The sequence below is a fragment of the Heterocephalus glaber genome, unplaced genomic scaffold (assembly GCF_053883595.1).
Source record: "Heterocephalus glaber isolate CG9 unplaced genomic scaffold, H.glaber_assembly_v1.0 deba00000470, whole genome shotgun sequence".
Lineage (NCBI taxonomy): Eukaryota > Metazoa > Chordata > Mammalia > Rodentia > Bathyergidae > Heterocephalus > Heterocephalus glaber.
This window is the reverse complement of record NW_028258145.1, coordinates 17,200,906-17,220,165: the sequence shown is the minus strand read 5'-3', so window position 1 is coordinate 17,220,165 and position 19,260 is coordinate 17,200,906. Positions and strand designations below refer to the sequence as shown.

Here is a 19,260-nt window from a genome sequence, read left to right as displayed (position 1 = left end):
AGGCCCTGTGCTGCCCTGCGGGGTGGCCATGGGGAGGAGGGCTCTGGCAAGGATGTACGGGCCTCTTTGTTTGACTTCTTTCCAGCATCTCCCATGAGGTGGCAGAGGACTGGCATCCAGAGAGTCAGCCTGTGCCCTTGCCAGCTAAGGAGCCCTTGCAAAGGCCTGAGTTCTTTGCACACAGATGCTCAGTTAATCTTCTAGGAGGAAGGTACCATGATGACCCTTGTCCTACAGGTGGGGAGAGGATGGCACAGCAAGAGTAAGTGGCTTCCCCAAGGTCACTCAGTAAGTGGCAGAGCTGGGGTTTGAACCCAGGAACTCTGCCTTAGGGAGCTGTTCTGCCTCAGTTATTAATAACAATCAGCACAGGTGCCTTTTAACTGGCACCTTCCAGTGTCTGGTGCTTTCAGTCCTCACAGCAAGGATGTGACAGGCAGATTCCCTCTCCACATTTCTCATTTCATAGGTGAGTAAATCCAAGCCTGGCAGGGCGCCTGGGGTGAGGTGACTTCAGGTTCTCACAGATGCTATTTGGGCAGGATTTGAAGCCTCCACTCTTCCCTGTCTGACTCCTCTGTCACCTGGAGTACTTTGCTTTTGAGCCTGTTTCCCCCTCCTCTAGCAAGCCGGAGAGAGGAGGCTGTTGCCTCGCTGAGAGTGTGAGGGTCGCTGGCAACTCTGGAGCCCTTCCTGTGCCCCTGGCCACTCTCCTGATGTCTCTCTACCTTGGCGAGTATGGGCAGGAGGCGGCCAAGGTGTTGGGCTTCTTGTCATCGAGTGGGGAGGGCCCCGCTGTGATTTGGGGAAGGGCAGAGGACCCAGCAGCCACGTGCAGGGAGCCTACTGTCCTTCGGGGAAAGCCAAGCGTCCTCGAACTGAGTAGGGGGCAGGGAGGGAGCGCGGGAGATGGCAGGGGGTGGGGGTAGGGGGAGGCTGGGAGCACGCGGACAAAGGAGGCGGCCGGCAGCCCAGCTGTTTTGAAAAATGCTTCCTGTTTCTTTAAAGGCGCTCGCAGCGGCTCGGGCGGCCGTGCTGGGGAGGCGGTGGCGGCGGGAGCTGCCTCCTCTCCGGGCGGCGGCGCTGACTGATCTCGCCAACCGGGCTTCTGTGTAAACTGAGGCTAAACAAACACAGATGGAGCGCAGCGGGCGTGCTGCAGAAATGCTGGCGAGGCGGCCGCGACTTCAGATGACATTCTGAGCGCTCGGGGACGCACAGCCCGCGGCTTCGCGCGGAGCCCGGGGCGCAGCTGCCCGGGGCGAGGGGATCCGTGGGGAGGGAAAGGGCGAGCTGGGGATGCCATGAAGCCCCTCCCGGCTCTCGAGGACCGGTCGTGGAAGCCCGTGTGTGTGCAGGAGCTGCACAGCCTCAAGAAGCTCAGGCGGAAAGGCAAGGAGCCGGCGCGGCGCGCGAACGGCTATAAAACTTTCCGATTGGACTTGGAAGCGCCCGAACCCGGCGCCACCGCCACCGCCACCGCCACCGCCACCAACGGGCTGCGGGACAGGACCCTGCGGCTGCAGCCGGCCCCGGCCCCAGTGCCAACCCTCTTGACGCCCGCAGCTCCCTCAGCGGACCCGGCTGGGGAGCGCAGGGGCTCCCGGGCACCCGAAGTCCCGGACGCGCGGCGACGCGGCTTCTCCCTGAGCGCAGTGGTGCCCGGACTCCCCACGCCGCCGCCGCCGCCGCCGCCCCCTCCAGCGCCCCCGGGCCCTGCTCCTGGGCGTCCGGAGACTCAGCCTTTTCGGGAGCCGGGCGTGCGTCCCCGCATCTTGCTGTGCGCACCGCCCGCGCGCCCCACGCAGTCCGCGCCTCCCGCACCCGCTGCGCCCTCGGAGTCCTCAGTGCGTCCTTCGCCCCCCACGCGCCCGGGGGAAAGTTCCTACTCATCAATTTCACACGTAATTTACAATAACCACCCGGATTCTTCGGCGTCGCCTAGGAGACGGCCGGGCGAAGCTACCGCCGCCTCGTCGGAGATCAAAGCCTTGCAACAGACCCGGAGGCTCCTGGCGAATGCCCGGGAGCGGACTCGCGTGCACACCATCAGCGCGGCCTTCGAGGCGCTCAGGAAGCAGGTACCGCGGGCGTCTCAGCACGGTAGCAAAAGGGATGGGTGGGTGCGGGGCCGGGGACCGTAGGCTGGATAAGGGGACGTTTAAGGGTCAAGCTGTCCACGCCTGTTCCAACCCGGAGCCCAGAAGAGTATGGGCAATCAGCGTCTGTACGCATCTTGGTTTGCTAAGTGTGGTCAGGGTTGGAGATCTCTGGCCCAGGCTGTCCCAGCTCCCGCCACCCGGTCCCAGGGAAGCCGGGTGTGCGTTCCTGACTTCAGCCCTCATAGTTCACTTTTAAGGCAGCGAGTATTTGTCTCCCGGAATTCCTGGGGCGCGGTAGGGAACAGAACGGGGAGGGGAGGATCTGTCTCGGGCAGGGGGAGGGGAGGACGACCCTTCTCTGGGCATTTGGCGTGGTTGGGGTCTTGGCCCTCTGTTGGTGGCAGCGAGGAGAGCACTGTAGAGGTGCAGATCTGTGGTTGCTGGTGATTAAGGGATAGTTGAGCCCCTTGGCTTGCCTCTGGGCTCTGGACCCCTAGCCTGGTGGCCCTGAGGACCAGGCACAGCCAGCGGCCCCTCTCCAAGGGCAGCTTCTGGAGTTGGGGGCGGGGGGGGGGGCTCCCAGAAGATCCCTCCTCTCCTGGTGAGGCAGGAGCTCTTGGGGAACTGGCTGCTGGTGGTGGGGGTTTCCTTCCGGGGATCTTCAGAGCTATTTCGGGGATGAGTTGGGAGCTTCTCATTCTCGGGCTGGTGGGGCTGCCTTCCCCCAGACAGTGGCCTTGCTGGGGTGGTGGAAGAATACTTAAGAATTATTGATAACAGAAGAGGGCAGTTTACAATTTTACTTTAGACAAGATTGGCACTGCCCTGGGGTTCTGAGCTTTTCATTTGCTTAGAAAGAGGGGAGATCTAGAAAGGGGGTAGTAAGTCCCCCATCCAAATCGTGGAGAGGGCTGGCATGGCTGTGATGGTTGATGGGTGAAGATTTTTGCTTGCTGTGCAGCTGACTTGCTGTTTGACTCCCAGAAAGTTACTCAACCCCTCTGGGCTTTAGCCAGCCACAGGATTTCAGAAAACACCATCTCCTTTTGGAATACACTCTCTTCCTCCTCCTGGGGGTTGGGAGAGTCAGTAGTGCTTGTAGGCATCTGGGCGAAGGACATTGAATACCTGGGGGAAAAGGGTCCTACAGCTTCTGAGCCAAAGTGCCTTGCTTGAGTTTGGGAGAGCTGTTCCATCAGTGAGATGGGGTGGGGGTCAGGCGGCTGTCACAGACCAGGCTGGGCCATTGCCTGCAGCTACAGCAGCTGGGCCCTGGGCAGGGGGCCCATTGGAGCCGTCAGTGCCACCCTGGGCTGACAGCTCTGTGCCTGAATGCCTGGGTAGGGCGGCAGCTCGTGAGGCGCCCTGCAGTCTGGTCCATGGGACAGAAGGATGACAGAAGGGCAGGGCGAGCTCTGGCCACCTGCTTACCTGGCCTCTGGGAAAGCCCCTCGATGAGGAGGCCCCGTGCCCACAGCCTCACAGCTGGTGAAAAGCAGGTAGGGCCAACAGCTGGGTCCTTGGATGGCCAGGGCAGCCCTTGCTGCCCTCCAGCTAGCTACCTCTTTGAGTACTGCCAGAGAGAATGTTGATGCTTTCTGAGTGTCTGCCATGTGTCATTTTTTCCCATGGCGTTTGCATCTCTCAATGGTAAATTCCCTCTTCTGGATCTCCACAACATCCTGTTAGGACTGGATGAACCCATTTCATAGGATGCAAAACTGAGGCCTAGAGAAGGAAGGGATCTGTCCAAGATGATCCAGTGGCCTAAGGACGATGACAGTGGCTTCTGGAATGCACCCTCTGACCAGATGCTTCCCATAATGGCATCTGGGTCAGTGCCCTGGGTGCCCTCCCAACCCTGACCTGGAATGTTTGCAGTATCCCAGAAAAGGTGGTGCTCTCTTCCAACTCTGAGACAACATTGTTAGTCTTGGTCTCCTTTGCTTCTGTTCCTCTGTGGAGAGTTCTCTATCAAAGGGTCAAGCTCGGTGTGCGTGAGCAGGAGCAAGCCCAGGCTCTCTCAGGGAGATAGTGTGTGTTCACCCACGTGTGGCTCCACACACCTATGTGCACACACGTTCCTTACACATGCCCAAGAACACCCAAACACTGGGCACCTCCTTCTGTTCCTCCCTCCTTGCTCCAATGATTGTTCTTTCCCTAGAAAGACTGTTTAGACTGAAGGGACACCAGCCTGTTGTCTGAGAAGGAAAGAATATAACCAGGGTTCTTTTGGCCACACCTACCAGGTCTCTACCACCATAGCACCCATCTGATAGTCCCTCCCAGGACCTCGGTCTCCCTCCTATAAAACACATCCAGGACCTGGGATGTAGCTCAGTGGCACCTCTCCTGCCTGGCAAGCGCAAGGTCCTGAGTTTGGTCCCCAGTACCCAAACAAACAAACAAACAAAACAAAATGCATCCACTACCCTGCCCGATCTAGACAAGGAGAAGCTCAGGCCCCGACGTGAGATGGACCAGACCCTCCAGAAGGAGGAAGGCAGGAGGCAGCTCTGTCCAAATAGGGCTGTAGCTAATATGGCTGGGGGCTCCTTTCCCTGAGCAGCTTCCTGGTATAGTAAAAAGAGCACTGGCTTGGGAGTCCAGAGGCTCGCTTTGAAACCTGTCTCTGTCGCAAGCTTCCTGTGTGGCTTTTCCTGTCTGGGCCTTAGTTGCTAAAGTGGCGCTGACGCTTACTGTGCACACAGCTTTGGTGCAAAGAGTGAACGAAGTCGTGAAGGGGCAGTGGGAGGAATGAACATTTCTAAAGCATCAACAAGGTAAGGTTCTCAGGGCTGGGCAAGGCCCTGGGCAGATGCAGCCATCAGAATCTGTAGTCATTATAGCAGGAATTAGGATTGATCAGATACTTGCTTCAGACCAGGTGATGTACTAAGCATGCTGTGTCCACCAGTTCATATAATGAATGGTGTTGCTGTCTTTTTTTCCCCACTCCTGTGTCGCTTCACACATGGGGCCCTTAGGAGAGCTTGTGTGAGTTGGCTGAGGCCTCGCAGCCCTGTGTCACCATACGTGGCCTCACAGGTTCTGAGCTGCAAATCACTTGGGTGTGTCATTCTCCAGGTTCCAGTGTGGTGGTGCCTCAGTGGCCTGCAGACTGAGTGCTGTTGTCCCCAGAGCCTGGGTTGGATCAGGGTTAGTGAGTCACTCCAGGGCCCCGGCTCTCAGCAGCTGTGCTCCTCAACTGTCTGGGCCACGGATGCTGTCCCCTTCTAATACGTGGGTGCCTGCCAGACCCCTGTTTTGTCATATCCACTGTGCTCCAGACCAGGAGGGAGCAAGGGGGGGGGCGGTTGTGTGGCTGCAGGTTGGGGAGAGATGTCTGGGCTGGGGGCAGAGAGTGTGCAGGGCAGATGGTCAGGCTGCAGCACATGCCACTGGCCCAGCTGCACCAGAGCCCTCCCGGCTGCCTCATGTGAAGGCCATGTGTGCACAGCTGGGTTGGCCGTGCTCGGGCTGCTCCCTGCCAGGTGGGAGGGTCCAGGGAAAGGCTCGCCTTGCTGGGAGGGGGAGGGGAGGGCCCAAACTGGGGGCCTCGGTCTCCTGGCAGTAACTTGTGGCTCCTCAGCTGTGCCCACCCTTGGGCATCTGGCCTACCATGGATTTCCTGTGTCCCTCAGAGCCCCTCAGTGGCGATGGATGATTGGCAGTAGATAAGGGCAGCGAAGGACCTCACAGGCTGCCTCTAAAGAAAGTGGGGACATAGTAAATGGGCCCACATCATCTCCTCTTATGCCCCTGGACTCTTGTAGAGGTTCCATGCCCAGAGAACTCAGGGTGCTTCCAGAGGGGACAGGAATGGTGGCCCCAGCTCAGCACCTCCCTCACTTCCATATTCCCTGGGGTGAAAGAGGGACACAGGGGATCCACTGAAGTCTGTGAACATCCCCCTCAGGCTACGAGGGACAGGGCTGCTTGCACTAGGGACTCCACACAGGTAGGAGAGGCAAGGTGACAGAGGGCTGTTCCCTGACCCCATGTCACACTCACCATGGTGGCTACTTGGTGAGCCTTATTCCAAGGTGTCTGCCTGGGGCCTGTTTTGCCTATCTGTGTAGCTGCCTTTCCATTTTTACAGTAGAGAACACTTACAGAGAGGAGCCACAAGTTGCTCAAGGTTACAGTTACCAGAATCTGTCCCCAGGCCTGTCTGGCCCTGGGGCCGTGGCTCTTCACCATGGAGATCCAGGCTAGTGGCTGGGTCTTGTGGCTTTGTGGCTGCGTAGACCTTGATGGGGGCCCTGAAAAGCTTGGGCTGAGTGGCTTTGCCCTGAGAACGTGGTACTCACGGATGCTCACAAGACAATTAGAGAACAGTTTCAGACAGAATCCAGGGCCCTTGGAGCCCTGTGGGCCCAGGAATCTTGGTGGCTTCCAGGAGGGCATCTGGGATGGCACTGAAGAGGAGGCCAGGGTTGGTACAGAAGGGAGAGGTCTTTGAGGCCTCTTTCACATTCTCTGGAAGATACTAGGCTTTTTTTTTGATGGCACTTTTCCCCATTTGCCCACTGTGATCCTGTTTGGAGGCAGCAGATGTTCTTCTGCCCATATTATTGGTGAGGAAACTGAATTCCTGTATGGTTAGGGTCCTGCCTAAGGCCAGGGGTAGAGCCAGACCCTCATGCTGCCAGCCAGCACTCTTTCTGCTTTTTCCTGCTTGCTAGAGCCAGGAGAGAGTCCAGCTTAGCAGGTGGGGTGGGATAGTCTTGGGGGACATGTGGACCTTCTGAAAATGCCCAGACCTGCTCCTCTGAAGTTTAAATATCCTGTGGGATGAGCACAAACATATCCTGCAGTCCGAGGGTTGGATGTGGAAGCCAGGTGGCCCTGCCTCCTCCTTGTGCCAGGGCCCTCTGACTGGGGTGAGATGACAGCCCTGGGTCCTCTGCAGGCTGTGGGGTGGGTGGGGATGCTGGACCTCCCTGTGGATGCTCAGAGAGATCGTGTACACAGTCGGGTCCCCTGGGGTCATCAGCCCAGAACACTCCACCCCCAGCTCCCATTGTGGGCCACCCCACTTTAGGCTACAGCTGCTCCACTGAGTCCCCAGGCAGTTTCTGCTGGCTAAATGGAGAGAGCCCTGCTAAGCCATGAGGTCCAAACCAGCTGAGACTAGGGAATTCCAACATCCCTGAGGGTCAAGAGCTTCTCCATAAAGTGCAAGTGATCATTTCTACCTCAATAGGCTGCTTAAGGATGAATATTAGCAGTATGTTTGAAACCGCACCCTCTGCCCGGGCTGCGTACTAGGGGGCCTGGACCCACAGCCAGGGGGCATCTCTGTTGCATGGACACTGGTGTGGCCTCTGGATGCAGCCCCTGCAGCTCAAGGAGATATACAGATATTGTTGTCCCCACCCCTCCAGAGGAGGAAACAGGCTCAGAAAGGTGAAGGCATTTGTCCCATACCTGGGCACTAGGAAGTGCCTGGAATTCAGAGCAGCCCTTCCTGCCTCCCCTCACCTTCCAGAAGCAGAACGAGTCAGTAGACCCTCATGGATTTTTTGTTTTTTGGGTTTTTTTGGTACCAGGGATGGAACTCAGGATCTTGTGCTTGTGAGGCAGGCAGCAGAACCACTGAGCTAAATTCCCAGCCCTGTGGACCCTCATGTTGCAGGGCAGCCCTGGCCAGGTGCCTCTGAGCTGGGCTATGGGGAGCTGGGGGCTGCATTCTGGGGCACAAGTACCAGAAGGACCTGGAGTGGCCCAGGTGAGCTGAGGAGCCAGCCCCTGGGGACAGGGAAGGAGAGATAAGCTGCCCAAAAGATGCCCTTATTGTCTCCATATGTGGTAGTGGGAGCCAGAGAGCCCTGTGGCACATGTCTTCTTGGTGTGCCAGTCAGATGAGCTTCTGGCTCCAGCCAGGTATCCATGGAGCAATCCAGGACCCAATATGTCACCTGTTTCCTCCTGTGAAGATGGGACATTCATCTTTATCTGGAGGAGGTTTTAAGTGGGATAATACCACCTGTGAGCAACTACCATGGTGCCAGAGAGACAGGCGCTCAATCGATGCTTTTCTTCTGCTTAGACCAGGAACTTGGCAGCAGCATCAGGACAGAGTGACAAATCTGGGACAGAGCTGGCCCGGAACTTGGCATAAGGCTCGTGGGTCAGCCTTGGCCTCACCTGTTGCTCTGCCTTCGGGCAGTGACCCTGGGTTACACACACAGAGATCCAAGCTCCCTCCCAGAGCCCAGGTGTTCAGGGCCCAGGCACACCAGGGCTGGCTGTTTGAGGAAGACCCCCAGAATGACCTCTGAGTGACAACAGCACTGTGTGGTGCCCCGTCTCCACCCCACCCCCAAAGGCAGGCGTTGCCTCCCTTGGGTGAGGCACAGGCAGAAGTGCTGGGCCAGCCCCTGAGACCCCTTCCCTGCCCCAGGACTGCCAGATCTTGTTTATTTGTTCAGGCTGATAAAGCAGGATTTTCTGGACTCTGGCTAGGAGCAGGCAAAGCGTACTGTTCTGCCAGATTTTCTTGGATGGATTTGGAGCGGCAGCCAGGCCTGGAAGGGCGGATGCAGGACCCCTGTCTCTCTCTCTGTCGCTTCCCTCTCTACCTCATGTTTCCTAGTCTCAGAGTCCCCGCTGGGTGCAGGGTAGCAGGCACTGTGTCCTGGCTGCAGACCTCCCGCTTCTCACCCCTCTCTGGAGCCACTCTTTGGGGCCTTCTGCTATATCCACAGTCACAGTTTTGCTGACTTTTACCAGCCATGCTCTTCTATGCAATAGGACAAAGAAACTGAGGCTCAGGAAGGTTTGGCCACTTGCCCAGGGTCTTACAGCTCAGCGGAGCTGGAGCCAGGAGTTGAACCTGGGTGACAGAAAGGCATGTGTACTTTGAATCCTCAGAGAGATGAGAGATTTTTGAACCTGGCTCAAAACATCCTGGAGTCACCTGGTGACTGGAAGGAGATCACCCATATGTTCAGTCATTTCCTCATCCAACCCATCCTTTCCAGGGCCTGCTGTGTTGAGCTGTGAGCTTCCCAGCTCACAGGGACACTGACCACCAAAGGAGCCCCAGGAATGGGGATAGGGCAGAGGGCGCCATCAGAGCACCATTAAGGGCAGGCATAAAGATGACAGTTTGGTGTAGGGCAGGCCTGGGGAGGTCAGCAGCAGTCTTAGAGAGAAAATCTTCTCTAGTTGGGAACCACTGGCCTTGAAGAGTGGCTGGAGTATGTGGTACCCCCTAAATACTCGTGTGGGTATGCCATGTGGTTCTCACTCTCGGGGCATACAGTTTAGTCAGAGATGTGTATGCTGCATGTAGATCCCAAGAGCCTCAGAGAAGGGGAAGCCAGAGCCTCGGTTTCGGCGGTGCGGGGACAACGTTGGCCACTGTGTTGAACAGCGCACCAGAGAGACGGGAGGTCCATGGATTAGTGCTGGTTGGATAGATTCTGAGATGTTTCTATGTCACAACACCACTCTGTGTTCAAGTGTGCTGCAGTCTTCCTGACTCTCTGTACCGCAGCACACATGTGGTGGTGGAGAGTTTGGAAATGAGAGGCCCGTCTCTTCCCTGTGTAAATCCCTCTGCAGTTAGTGAATGGTTAGTTGGTGCTGAATGACTGGCAAATGTGTCGAGTCTGGTTGGGCCTGTTAGTATTTATTATGCACCTGCCGTATGCCATACCTAGCAGCAAGCTGGTGGCTATCTCTTAGGACATTATGATTTTGCTCTAGAGTTGAACTTCTTTGAAGGCAGGAGTCAAGTTTTTAATTTTTGGATCCCCAAGCGCTCAGCAAAATAAGTGCCACTGAATGAATGAATGGAACATTAGAGCTAAAAAAATAATCCGTTCTCTTAGAGAGACCTTCTCAGGGAGGGAGGAGGACAGAGCTCCGTCAGGGTGGAAATGGACGGTGCTTCGATTCAGGTTGACTCTCAGGATGAGCTGAGCCTTATTGTCTTCCCCTGCAAAATGTGGATATGGATACATCCCCAAGTGTGTGTGGATGAGCTATGTGTGTGAACACCAGGTGCTTAGCACAGATCATAAAACCAGAGCAGAGGGTCCAGATACTCCTCAGGCAGGTACCCCGGCCGAGGTGGGTGTGGGGAGCACATGCAGCCCCTCTGACTCTGTCTCCCTGCCGCCCCTAGGTGCCGTGCTACTCATATGGGCAGAAGCTGTCCAAACTGGCTATCCTGAGGATTGCTTGCAACTACATCCTGTCCCTGGCAAGGCTGGCTGACCTTGACTACAGCGCCGACCACAGCAACCTCAGCTTCTCCGAATGCGTGCAGCGTTGCACTCGCACCCTGCAGGCCGAGGGACGTGCCAAGAAGCGCAAGGTAAGCACCAGTGCTCGGGCAACCACCTCTGGGAGTACACAGGAGGCAGGAACAGGACTTTAGGAACACACCACATGTGCCCAGGACTGCCACAGAGCCAGAGAGATCAACGTCTTGGAATTTTCTGAGAGTCCCCTGGGATCCTGGGTGGGACACTGCCCTGGTAATGGAGCTGCTGGGTGACTTGGGACAGTCACCCAGTGTCTGTGGGGCTGGGTTTGCTCTTCACTTAGAGGAGGAGGATTTTTTTTTTATCCCAGAAGCCCTTTCTGATCTTATGTGTTCTGATGCTGAGTTCCCCACATGTCCCCTGCTAGATGTCGCATCAGGGTGAGACTCCCTTGAGCAGGGTAACAGCCCAGGAGGAGCCTCAGCAGGTTCTGGGGATGGGCTTAAGCCTATGGATTATACGAGGCTGTGCGTTCATTTGCATGCTTGTCATTGATTCATTCACTGATTCATTCATTCATTCATTTTAGAGAGATTTACTGAGCCCCAACTGTCAGCTGAGAAAGCTGGGCAGGGGCATAAAGATGACAGCAGCATGGGCCTGGTCTCCATGCAGCCCACAGGATGATCAGAAAGACCCTCCCACAAGTGGATAAGGGGCTGACAGTGTGGCCCGGGACAGGGAAGGTCAGGTAGAGGAGGGAGAGAGGAACTCTCCTGCCCAAGGGAGCTCTAGAGGACATCTTAATGGAAAATGGTGCTTGAGCTGGGACAGGCAGAACAACTAGGAGGCCACCAGGCAGACAAAGCAGGGAACAGCATCTGAGGCAGAGGGAACAGCCTGTATAAAGCCTAGTGTGTTTGGGGAAATCATTGCAGGAGGACTGGGGTTGCACATGGCCATTGTTTGTTAGATGACAGTGCTTTGGGCATTTCCAGTCAGGGGTCAGTGCTGAGCAAAGATGATGGCAGCTGTCTGGGTCTCTGGTCCCCTGTGGCTGGAGGGAGAAAGGGCTGGAGTGGGCCCAGTCTGTCAGTAAGATGTCACTACGGTCCTTTCTAGCCTGCCCCTCCCCCAGGCCCCTCTGTGGATCCCCAGGCTTCTGGGCCCCCAGCCGGCCTCCGCCCTGAATGGACTCCAGGCCCCTTCTCAGGGCTGGCCACCGCCTCTGCCGTAATTGTAGGCTGCATTCCTGGGGGTGATTTCACGTGGACTAATTAGAAGAAATCCTCATCAAGTGGGTGAGAGGAAGCTCTGGGCAGCTTTCCTCAGGAGAGTGATGCGGATAAATGAAGGGAGAGATTGATGGCTCCCCGCCATGCTCCATGACAAAGGAGGTTTGTAAACTCTCTGTGAACTCCTTGGCATCCAGCAGCCGTCCTCCGCGGGAGGCGTGGGCAGGCGCAGTGCGGCCCGGCGCAGTGCGGCCCCTCTCCCGGCGCCCCCTCTCCACCCACCAGAGGTTGCGTGTCCCGCCCTCCCTCCACGGGCGGCTGGATGGGAGCTGACAGCGCCGTGGACAGAGGGGAGGCTGGGTGCCAGGCCCACCAGCCGGGAGGTGAGGGAGGAAGTGAGGATGCCCTGCAGAGCTGCCTCTGAAATCACCTCGAATCTAAGAAACCTTAGAGATGCTGCCTTGTACAGATGGGGAGAGGAGGCGGCAGGTTGTGGTTAAGGACCTCCTGAGAGCACCGGTGGGCAGGTGTCTGGCAGCAAGGGGGCACCCAGGGTGCCCTTGCCTCCTGCTGCCTCCTGCTCAGAGGGTAGTGACCCCAGATGCTTGCATCCTAAACTCAAACTGCCTTCCCGGGGCCTTTGGGGTGGAGATGGGAATCTAGGCGGAAATGTGTCTCTTCCCCTCGAGTGCCCCCTGGCCCTCTTCTTCCTACCCCATCCCTGCCCACCACACCTGGTTTGGGGACTGGAGATGAACTGAGTCTGGGGGTCTTTCCTATCTCCTGGCCTGTCTGGAGGTCACCGAGCAGGGACTGGGAAGTGGGGTCCCCCTGTCTTTGCCCTAAGGACCCCCTTGTTCTCATAGACTTAAATCATATCCACAGTGACACATTTTCCCTGTGAAAAAGCTCAGGATACCCCGATGACCCTGGCTGTCTCCTCAGGGACCAGTGTTTGTAATTCAAACCCCCCAGGTCCCCTGCCCATTTGGGGAGTTCTATGTGGACAACCATTCCTTCCGAGCAGTCAGATTCCTTCCCATCACAGTCTCTGACATCCCCTGGAACCCTTGGGCTCTCAGGCGCCCCTTTCAGGCCCCTATTACCCACCTTCTGGGTTCCTGAATTCTTAATTGCTGTTTGTCATTCTCCCTCTCTCCCTCCCTTGTCTGTCCCCCTCGACCTTTCCCTGAGACTTGTGGCACCAACGTGAAGCCAGGCAGCAGTGGCAGGAGCGTCAGATGTTCTGCCTGGGTGTTGCCTCTGCTGGACTTTGGGGCTGAGCAGCCAAGAGCCCCCAGGAAGAGGTTCCCTGCCTGCTGGGGCTGGGGCACTTGCCCTTCCCTTCTTCCTAGGGCTTGCGAATAGCCATGGCCTCACTGGGGAGCACCTCTTTAGATACCTCCTGGCCATTGAGTTGCAGCTGGAACCTCACTGGCTCTTTCTGCCTCCCTTTATGGCCTCCCATCTGGACCCCTGAGGCCCACCTCTGTTTACCGAGATTCTGTTTGAGGAGCCCACATATATTTCCCTGTGACAGTCAATGGCACCTGACTGTGTGGTGATGGGGAGAGATGACCCAGGTCTCAGTCTGCCTGTGGGACTCAGCTCTGCCACCCCACAGCCTGGCCCAGGCAGGGTCCAGCAAGAGATGAGGGGTTAAAGGTCTCAGCACACAATTCTTCCTTTGCCTTCCCCTCCCTCTTTTTCTTCCTTTGTTCCCCCCCCCCCGCCCCTTTCTCCCTTCGGCTCCCTCTCTTCTTCCCTCCTTTCCCTCCCTTCTGGGACAGATATAAAGTACCCTATTTGTGCCCAATGCAGTGTGGGTACAAAGGAGTTTACCCCGTAGTCCCTGCCACCCAGAAGCAACTACACACCCTTTGGCCTAGACCACACTATTTGGAACCAAGAGTGGCCAGGTGAGGAAAAGGAGAATAAGGAAAAGGAGAGTCCAACTGAAGAAGTCCTGCTCCTCCACCAGGAAGCTGGGCATCTGCCAGGGTCTAGGCGGGTGGGAGGACTGGGGAGGTGGCCGAGGGCTCACCTGGGGCATGGGCAGCTGGGAGAGGCTGAGCCCCTGAGTTCCCTCCAGGGACTGCTCTGCCTTTGCTGCCTCTGGAGGAGCACAGGCTCTCGGCACTGTCACCTGCCCCTGCCCTCAGCATCACCTTTGATAAGGCCCTGGGACACAGGGTGCTTGGGCCCAGCTTGGCTCTGAGTGACATTGGGACACCAAATGTGCCAGCCCAGGTCTCTTCCTTTTACAAAGCCCGTCCCACCTGCGTGGAGACTGGCCTGATGATCTCACTAATCCTACTAACCTCCAGACACCATGCACATGTTTACTGGGGGATTACGTTTCCAACCCACAAACTGGGAGCTCATTCAAACCATAGCGCCCCCCTATGGCTCAGCTGCATTTAACTGGGGCCCGAGGGCTTAATCAAAGGAGTAGCCTGGCGACAGGGACAGGCCACCAGGCAGAGCTCCAGAAGGCTGGGGCAAAGGTTGGGGCTGTCAGGCTGTGGACAGATGTCTGCTCTGGCCTCTGTGGAGCTTGTGGTCTCCAGTATGACCGATGGCAGATTGAGTGTCCCACGAAGGACTGCTGCCTTAGAGAGGCTGGGCCACCCTCCTTCAGGACCCCTCCTGGAGAAGCTGAGCTCATTGTCTGAGGGGCTGGCCTCCAGATCTGAGTTAAGAACAGGACTGAGCGTGCGTGACTTGGTTCCCTCCCCAGGCCCCAGCTGCACCCTTCTGCCCATCTCAGCCTTTCTGGTGAAGGGGAGACCCACACCCTTGAGCAGGAAAGCCTCCCTTTCTGGGCTCACAGGACAGAGTTTGGAAGCCCCGACATGGTAGAGAGGCCCATGTCCCAGGTCACCCACAGAGGGCAGAGAGACAGGAGGAGTGGAAGGCTCCAGAGATAAAGCAGTTAAGCACCTGGCGCTGGGCCATGTTTCCGCTGCTCCTGTTTTAAAGCAGCAGCTCCTGGGAGCTCTAAGGATGAGGGAGGTGGGAAGGGAAGAGGAAGAGAAAGAAAAGGAGAAGGAGTTGGGGGAAAGAGGAGGAGGAGGGGCAAACCTGTACTTCCACACCTGGGCTAGAAGAGCCCTGGCAGACCTGTGGCATAGGAGAGGACCAGTGTCCCCAGTCTAGGGGGACCCCCTCGCAGCAGTTTTTAGCCATTGAGTAACAACAGCTACTACTAAAATTGGTGCTGTCCTTAGAGCCTTGCCTATGAATGGCCATGAAGTCCCTGCCCTTGAGTTGCTCGCAGGTTCCAGGGTTGAGGACAGGACAAATAGTAATGTACTGAGGTGAGGGCTGAACCCCGGGCCAGCAAGATGGTGTTGAGCAGGTGCAGCTCAGTGACATCTGTGTCTTCCGTCTTCCCTGCTGCTTTCTGGAGAGGGAACACTTTTTGAGGGGATGGCAGGTACAAGGCTGCCTGACCCTCTGCAAGACTGTAGTGTTCAGGCTCCTGTTGCTTCAGGGCTGGGACAGGCTTAGGTGCTGAACCTAAGTTCTGGGTGGGTAGGGATTGGTGTGGGCCGACAGTGCCCGAGGGGCCTCTTGCTGTGTGGACAGCTGAGCCTGGGCAGCACTCAGGAGTACCTACCCCTCTCTCGTCCCCAGAGCCACTGCTGTTTGAGGCAGAGCCTTGGCCATGTGGCATTCACCAAGGGGCACCATCCTGGCTTTGTCCCCACCTCTCATGCACACAGTTGCCACTGCTGGGGCCTGGGCCTCTGGAAGGTGAGAGGTCTCCCCTTGGCCCCTCCTGTGCTGTGTCCCTTCTCTCCTCCGAGCTCATTTCACATGGATGTGAAGGCCATTCGTAGAGACCACTGAGAGTTCTGAAGGCACCTGATTTTCCAGAGTCCGGATCACACACCAGGCCCAGGCTAGGCATTTCCTGTGTGTCACCGTTTGGCCCCTCCCACCAACCCTCCCTGTGCACAGACGATGACACCAAGGCTGAGAGCCTGAGAAACTTGCCCAAGGTCACTTAGCCAGCCAGGTGCCCAGCTCCTGCCACTTCGCTGCCCTGCCTCCCACGTGGAAGCAGGGTGGGCGGGAGGGAAGTGGTTTGCATTTCCAATCTTCTGGGCCAAATGATTGAGTTAAATACCATTTGCTCTCAAAGCCCTTGTAGTTGTCTATGCTGGGAAAAGGAGGGGTGGGTGGGAAACCACCATCAAATTCCCTTCTAGTCATAAAAATGGATGCAGTTTATTTTTTCTGGCATTCCAATTACACAGACGTTTGTCGCCAGCTGTTTGTTCTAACTCGGAGTGTTCTCAGCTGCTGTTCGTCCTCTCACATTTGACACGTTAGGCCATAAGTCTAGCAGGGCCTGGCTGGGGGATCATTAGCTGGGGAGCCTCACAGGTGAGCTGAATGTGCCCTCTCTGGTCCCTGGGTGGTCTGCGCTGTGTGAGGTGCTGCTACCCCTGTTCCCCCTAGATTCGATCTTAACCCTTTTCCCACCCTGCTGGGTACAAATGAAAACTCAGGGTCTGGGACACAGTGAGAAAGACCCAACTGCTCATGCTCAGACAGGGAAGCCCCCTCTGCTGCCCCTGACCACCCTTGGGGACACAGAGCCTCCACAACTCCTCTTTGAGTCAGGGTTCAAGGAGCCTGGAAGCCCCTGCAGGGGCTCAGTGGCTTTGGTCAAGGACCCTGAAAGAGGGTTGTCTGTGGGGTGAGGGTTAACTCTAGAGAGCCCTACAGTTCTTTTCATTTTCCATGTGTCACTTAAGACACGTGGACTTATGCTAAGGAGGTCTGCAGCAAAAACAAGAAGTAGACGAGATGTAGAGCTTTGGGGTCAGAGGCCTGCATTTGAGTCCTGGCGCTGATACTTCTTGCTGTGTGACCCTGGGTATGTGACTAAACTTCTCTGATTCCCCAGTCATTGCATCTGTAAAGTGAGAGCACACATACCTGCATTGACCCATTGCCAAAAGCATTAAAAAACATCCCAGAAGAGAAAGGGTTGCCATTTTCTCAGCAAGTACCAGAAAGGAAATCTCATGAATTTGTAGCTAAAAGTTTATGTGGAACCCCAGGAAGGAACATCTCAGGAAAGGGCAGTTCCCTGGGGTACATGAATGACTGACCAGCAAAGGGCAAATGAGGACCAAGAGCTCCCAGTGGGGGACTTTGCTGTCTCTGGCCCTGCACCCTTAGAGTGGAGTCAGCAAGCAGCCAATCCCGAAATCCCTGATTCCAAAGGGCACAGAGTCAGGCAGATGCGGCCCACAAATGCTCTGCTGTGTGCTGAGTGCCCTGGCGCCCCACCCCACACATGTTATCTCCACCCCATGTACTGCCCAACAGTTAGGACCCCAGTCCCCACTGCATGGAAGGGGAACTGAGGCCTGGGGGGCAGTGCTGGCCCACCACTGCCTAGCTAGGAAACGGCAGAGCTCAGTTTGAACCTGTTTGTCTCTGTTCTCAAACTCTGCACTGTCTGGCTCCTGAGCCCTGTCTGCTGCCAAATCCTGCCTGCTGCCCAGCACGGTGGCCTGTGCCCACCCTGGAGGTGCCAGCACATGCCCATCCCTTGTCCCCTGTCCTCTGTCCTCCCGCAGCAACAGCTCTTATGTAAGCAGCTAGGCTGCAGCCTGAGGAGGCTGCATTTAGCCTCGGGGAGCCCAATAGCCCACTGGTAGTGGCACTGGTGGCGGTGAGGGTAGGATGGGTCAGGGCAGGGTGTCATCAGCCCTAAGCACCCCCCAGGGCTGCACCTCGGTGAGGCCTGACACCGGGTTAAGCCGCTTGGCGGCCCCGGGCTGCAGCTGGGAGTGCGCCTGGTTCCCATTCGGGCAGGCGCTGTGGTTTTGATTAGCTGCTCTGCTGAGGCGGGCCTTCTGGCGCGGCCCTGGGAGCTCCGCGGGAACAGCGGGTCCCCGCCTGCCGCCGGCCCCCCCTCCTGGCAGCCCCAGACTCCAGATGTTCTGAGCGCTTGCTGGGAAGGCCTGCTGGCGCCACGGAGGGCAGAGGGCAGGGAAAGCACGCGAGCTGGAAGCCCAAGCGCTCCGTCACCGCAGGCCTTGGCAGCCTGCCCGGCCCTCGCTGGCACATTCCCCAGCTCTCCCCTAGCCATCTGTTCCCAAAAAGCCCTTTCAGAGCCTCATCATCACTCAGGATACAACAGTGAGAGCAGCTGGCTTGGAGGCAGCAGGGAAAACCATGCAAAAGGTTCTTTGTGAGGGAGGAAACTCGCTTATGAATAACAGGACTGGACGCAGTAAAAGTTGGCGGCTGGAATTCTTGTTTCTCAGGCGCCGCTGTTTTCTCTTGACTTTTTATCTCTGGTTTTTATTTTTTCCCCCTTGTTTGCCTTTAATGTTTCTTCCTCTTTTTGCACCAGGTGTGACTTCTTCCCCCTCTGGGGTGCCCGAAGCCACCTAATTAGCTCTCCCTCTGGAATGCTGCCGAATTTTTTTCCCCTCCAAGCTGTTAACACTAGGTATGGTTGGAAGTGACTGTTTTCCTCCAGCTTGGACTGCAGGAGACAGGAGGGCAAGAAGGTGCCTAGGAGGACTTGGGGTGGCCAGGGCCCCCTCTCACCAAGGCTGAGGTTCTAACCAAACAGCGTGGCAGTAGAGTCGTCCCACCCGTCGCCCTGATTAACCCCGAGCTTGCACATGAACTGCTGTCCCTGTGGAGGGAGGGTGGACAGCAGAGACCCCCATCGGCTCATCAGAGAGCACCCAGAGGGGCTTTGGAACCGTCACACCCATAAACACCCAGTGCCTGGGCCTGCAGCTGATTGCGGCATGACATGCAGCCTTTTTAAAGAACCGGCTGCTGCCACTGCCGCCAGAGGCTTCTGGGACAAGTCTGCCTAGTATCTGGGCACCTCCTGGGAGCCGGCACCTCCTGGGAGCTGTCACCCTGTGGCCTGTCCGGGCCATGGGGTCCTGGGACAGGGCTGGCAGCTGGGAGGCCGGCCCTGGGGACGAAAGGCAAGAAGGGCAGGTCCTGGCTGCCACCCTGTTCTGCTCTGGAGGCAGGGAAGGGATACTCCCGGTGTTGGGGTGCGGTGGGGACACAACAGGCACAGGGGACAGGGACTTCTCTTGTTTGCTCAGTTCCCTGTATCTCTTTGCCACTGGCTGCTTCCCTACTGCTTTTCCTCACCGTGACGGGATGCAGGGGATGGGGTTGCTGTGGGTGGTTGGCTTTTTCCAGTCCTGGGGCTTTGGAGGGCTTTGGCATTCCTCAGGTCCCCCACTTCATTCCTCCTGCCCTCCAGTCTGTGTCCCTCCCAGTTCCTGCTTGGGAGACAGTGGCTCTGGTTGGACTGCTTATTTATGTTTATCACAATTTCAGAGCCATCAATTTTAACCTCGCTGCCTGAAGGGTTCAGCCTGGGCTGTGGGATCCTCCTTCCCTCAGGCTTCTGTGGGCAGTATCTAGGTCATGACTCCAGGTCCTGGCTCAGCGGTGTCCCCAGGGTCTGTGCAGCTGGGTGGCCTTGCTCAAGCATTTCTGCCTCATGGGGACTGTTTGCCTGGTTGCCAGGGATCAAGGGCTCAAAGACATGAGATTGTTTTGTGACCTCTGCCCTCTTCCATGTCTCCTGCCTGAGGAGTTGGCCTTCATGGGGCCAAAGGTGAGGAGCCCCAGGGGAAGGAGGAGTGGCCACTGCCCTGGGCCCCAAGGTTCCCAGAGGGCAGG

General features: G+C 57.1%; 1 protein-coding gene across 1 annotated transcript in view; it reads left to right on the top strand.

Moving 5' to 3' along the window:
* Positions 1–974: 974 nt before the first annotated feature.
* Positions 975–19,260, top strand: part of Atoh8 (atonal bHLH transcription factor 8) — a 31,609-nt gene continuing 13,323 nt past the window's right edge. The window contains exons 1-2 of the mRNA XM_004844594.4: positions 975–2,081; positions 10,246–10,437. Coding sequence (XP_004844651.2) covers positions 1,305–2,081; positions 10,246–10,437 — 969 coding nt within the window. The 5' untranslated portion in view covers positions 975–1,304. The remainder of the gene's footprint in view (positions 2,082–10,245; positions 10,438–19,260) is intronic.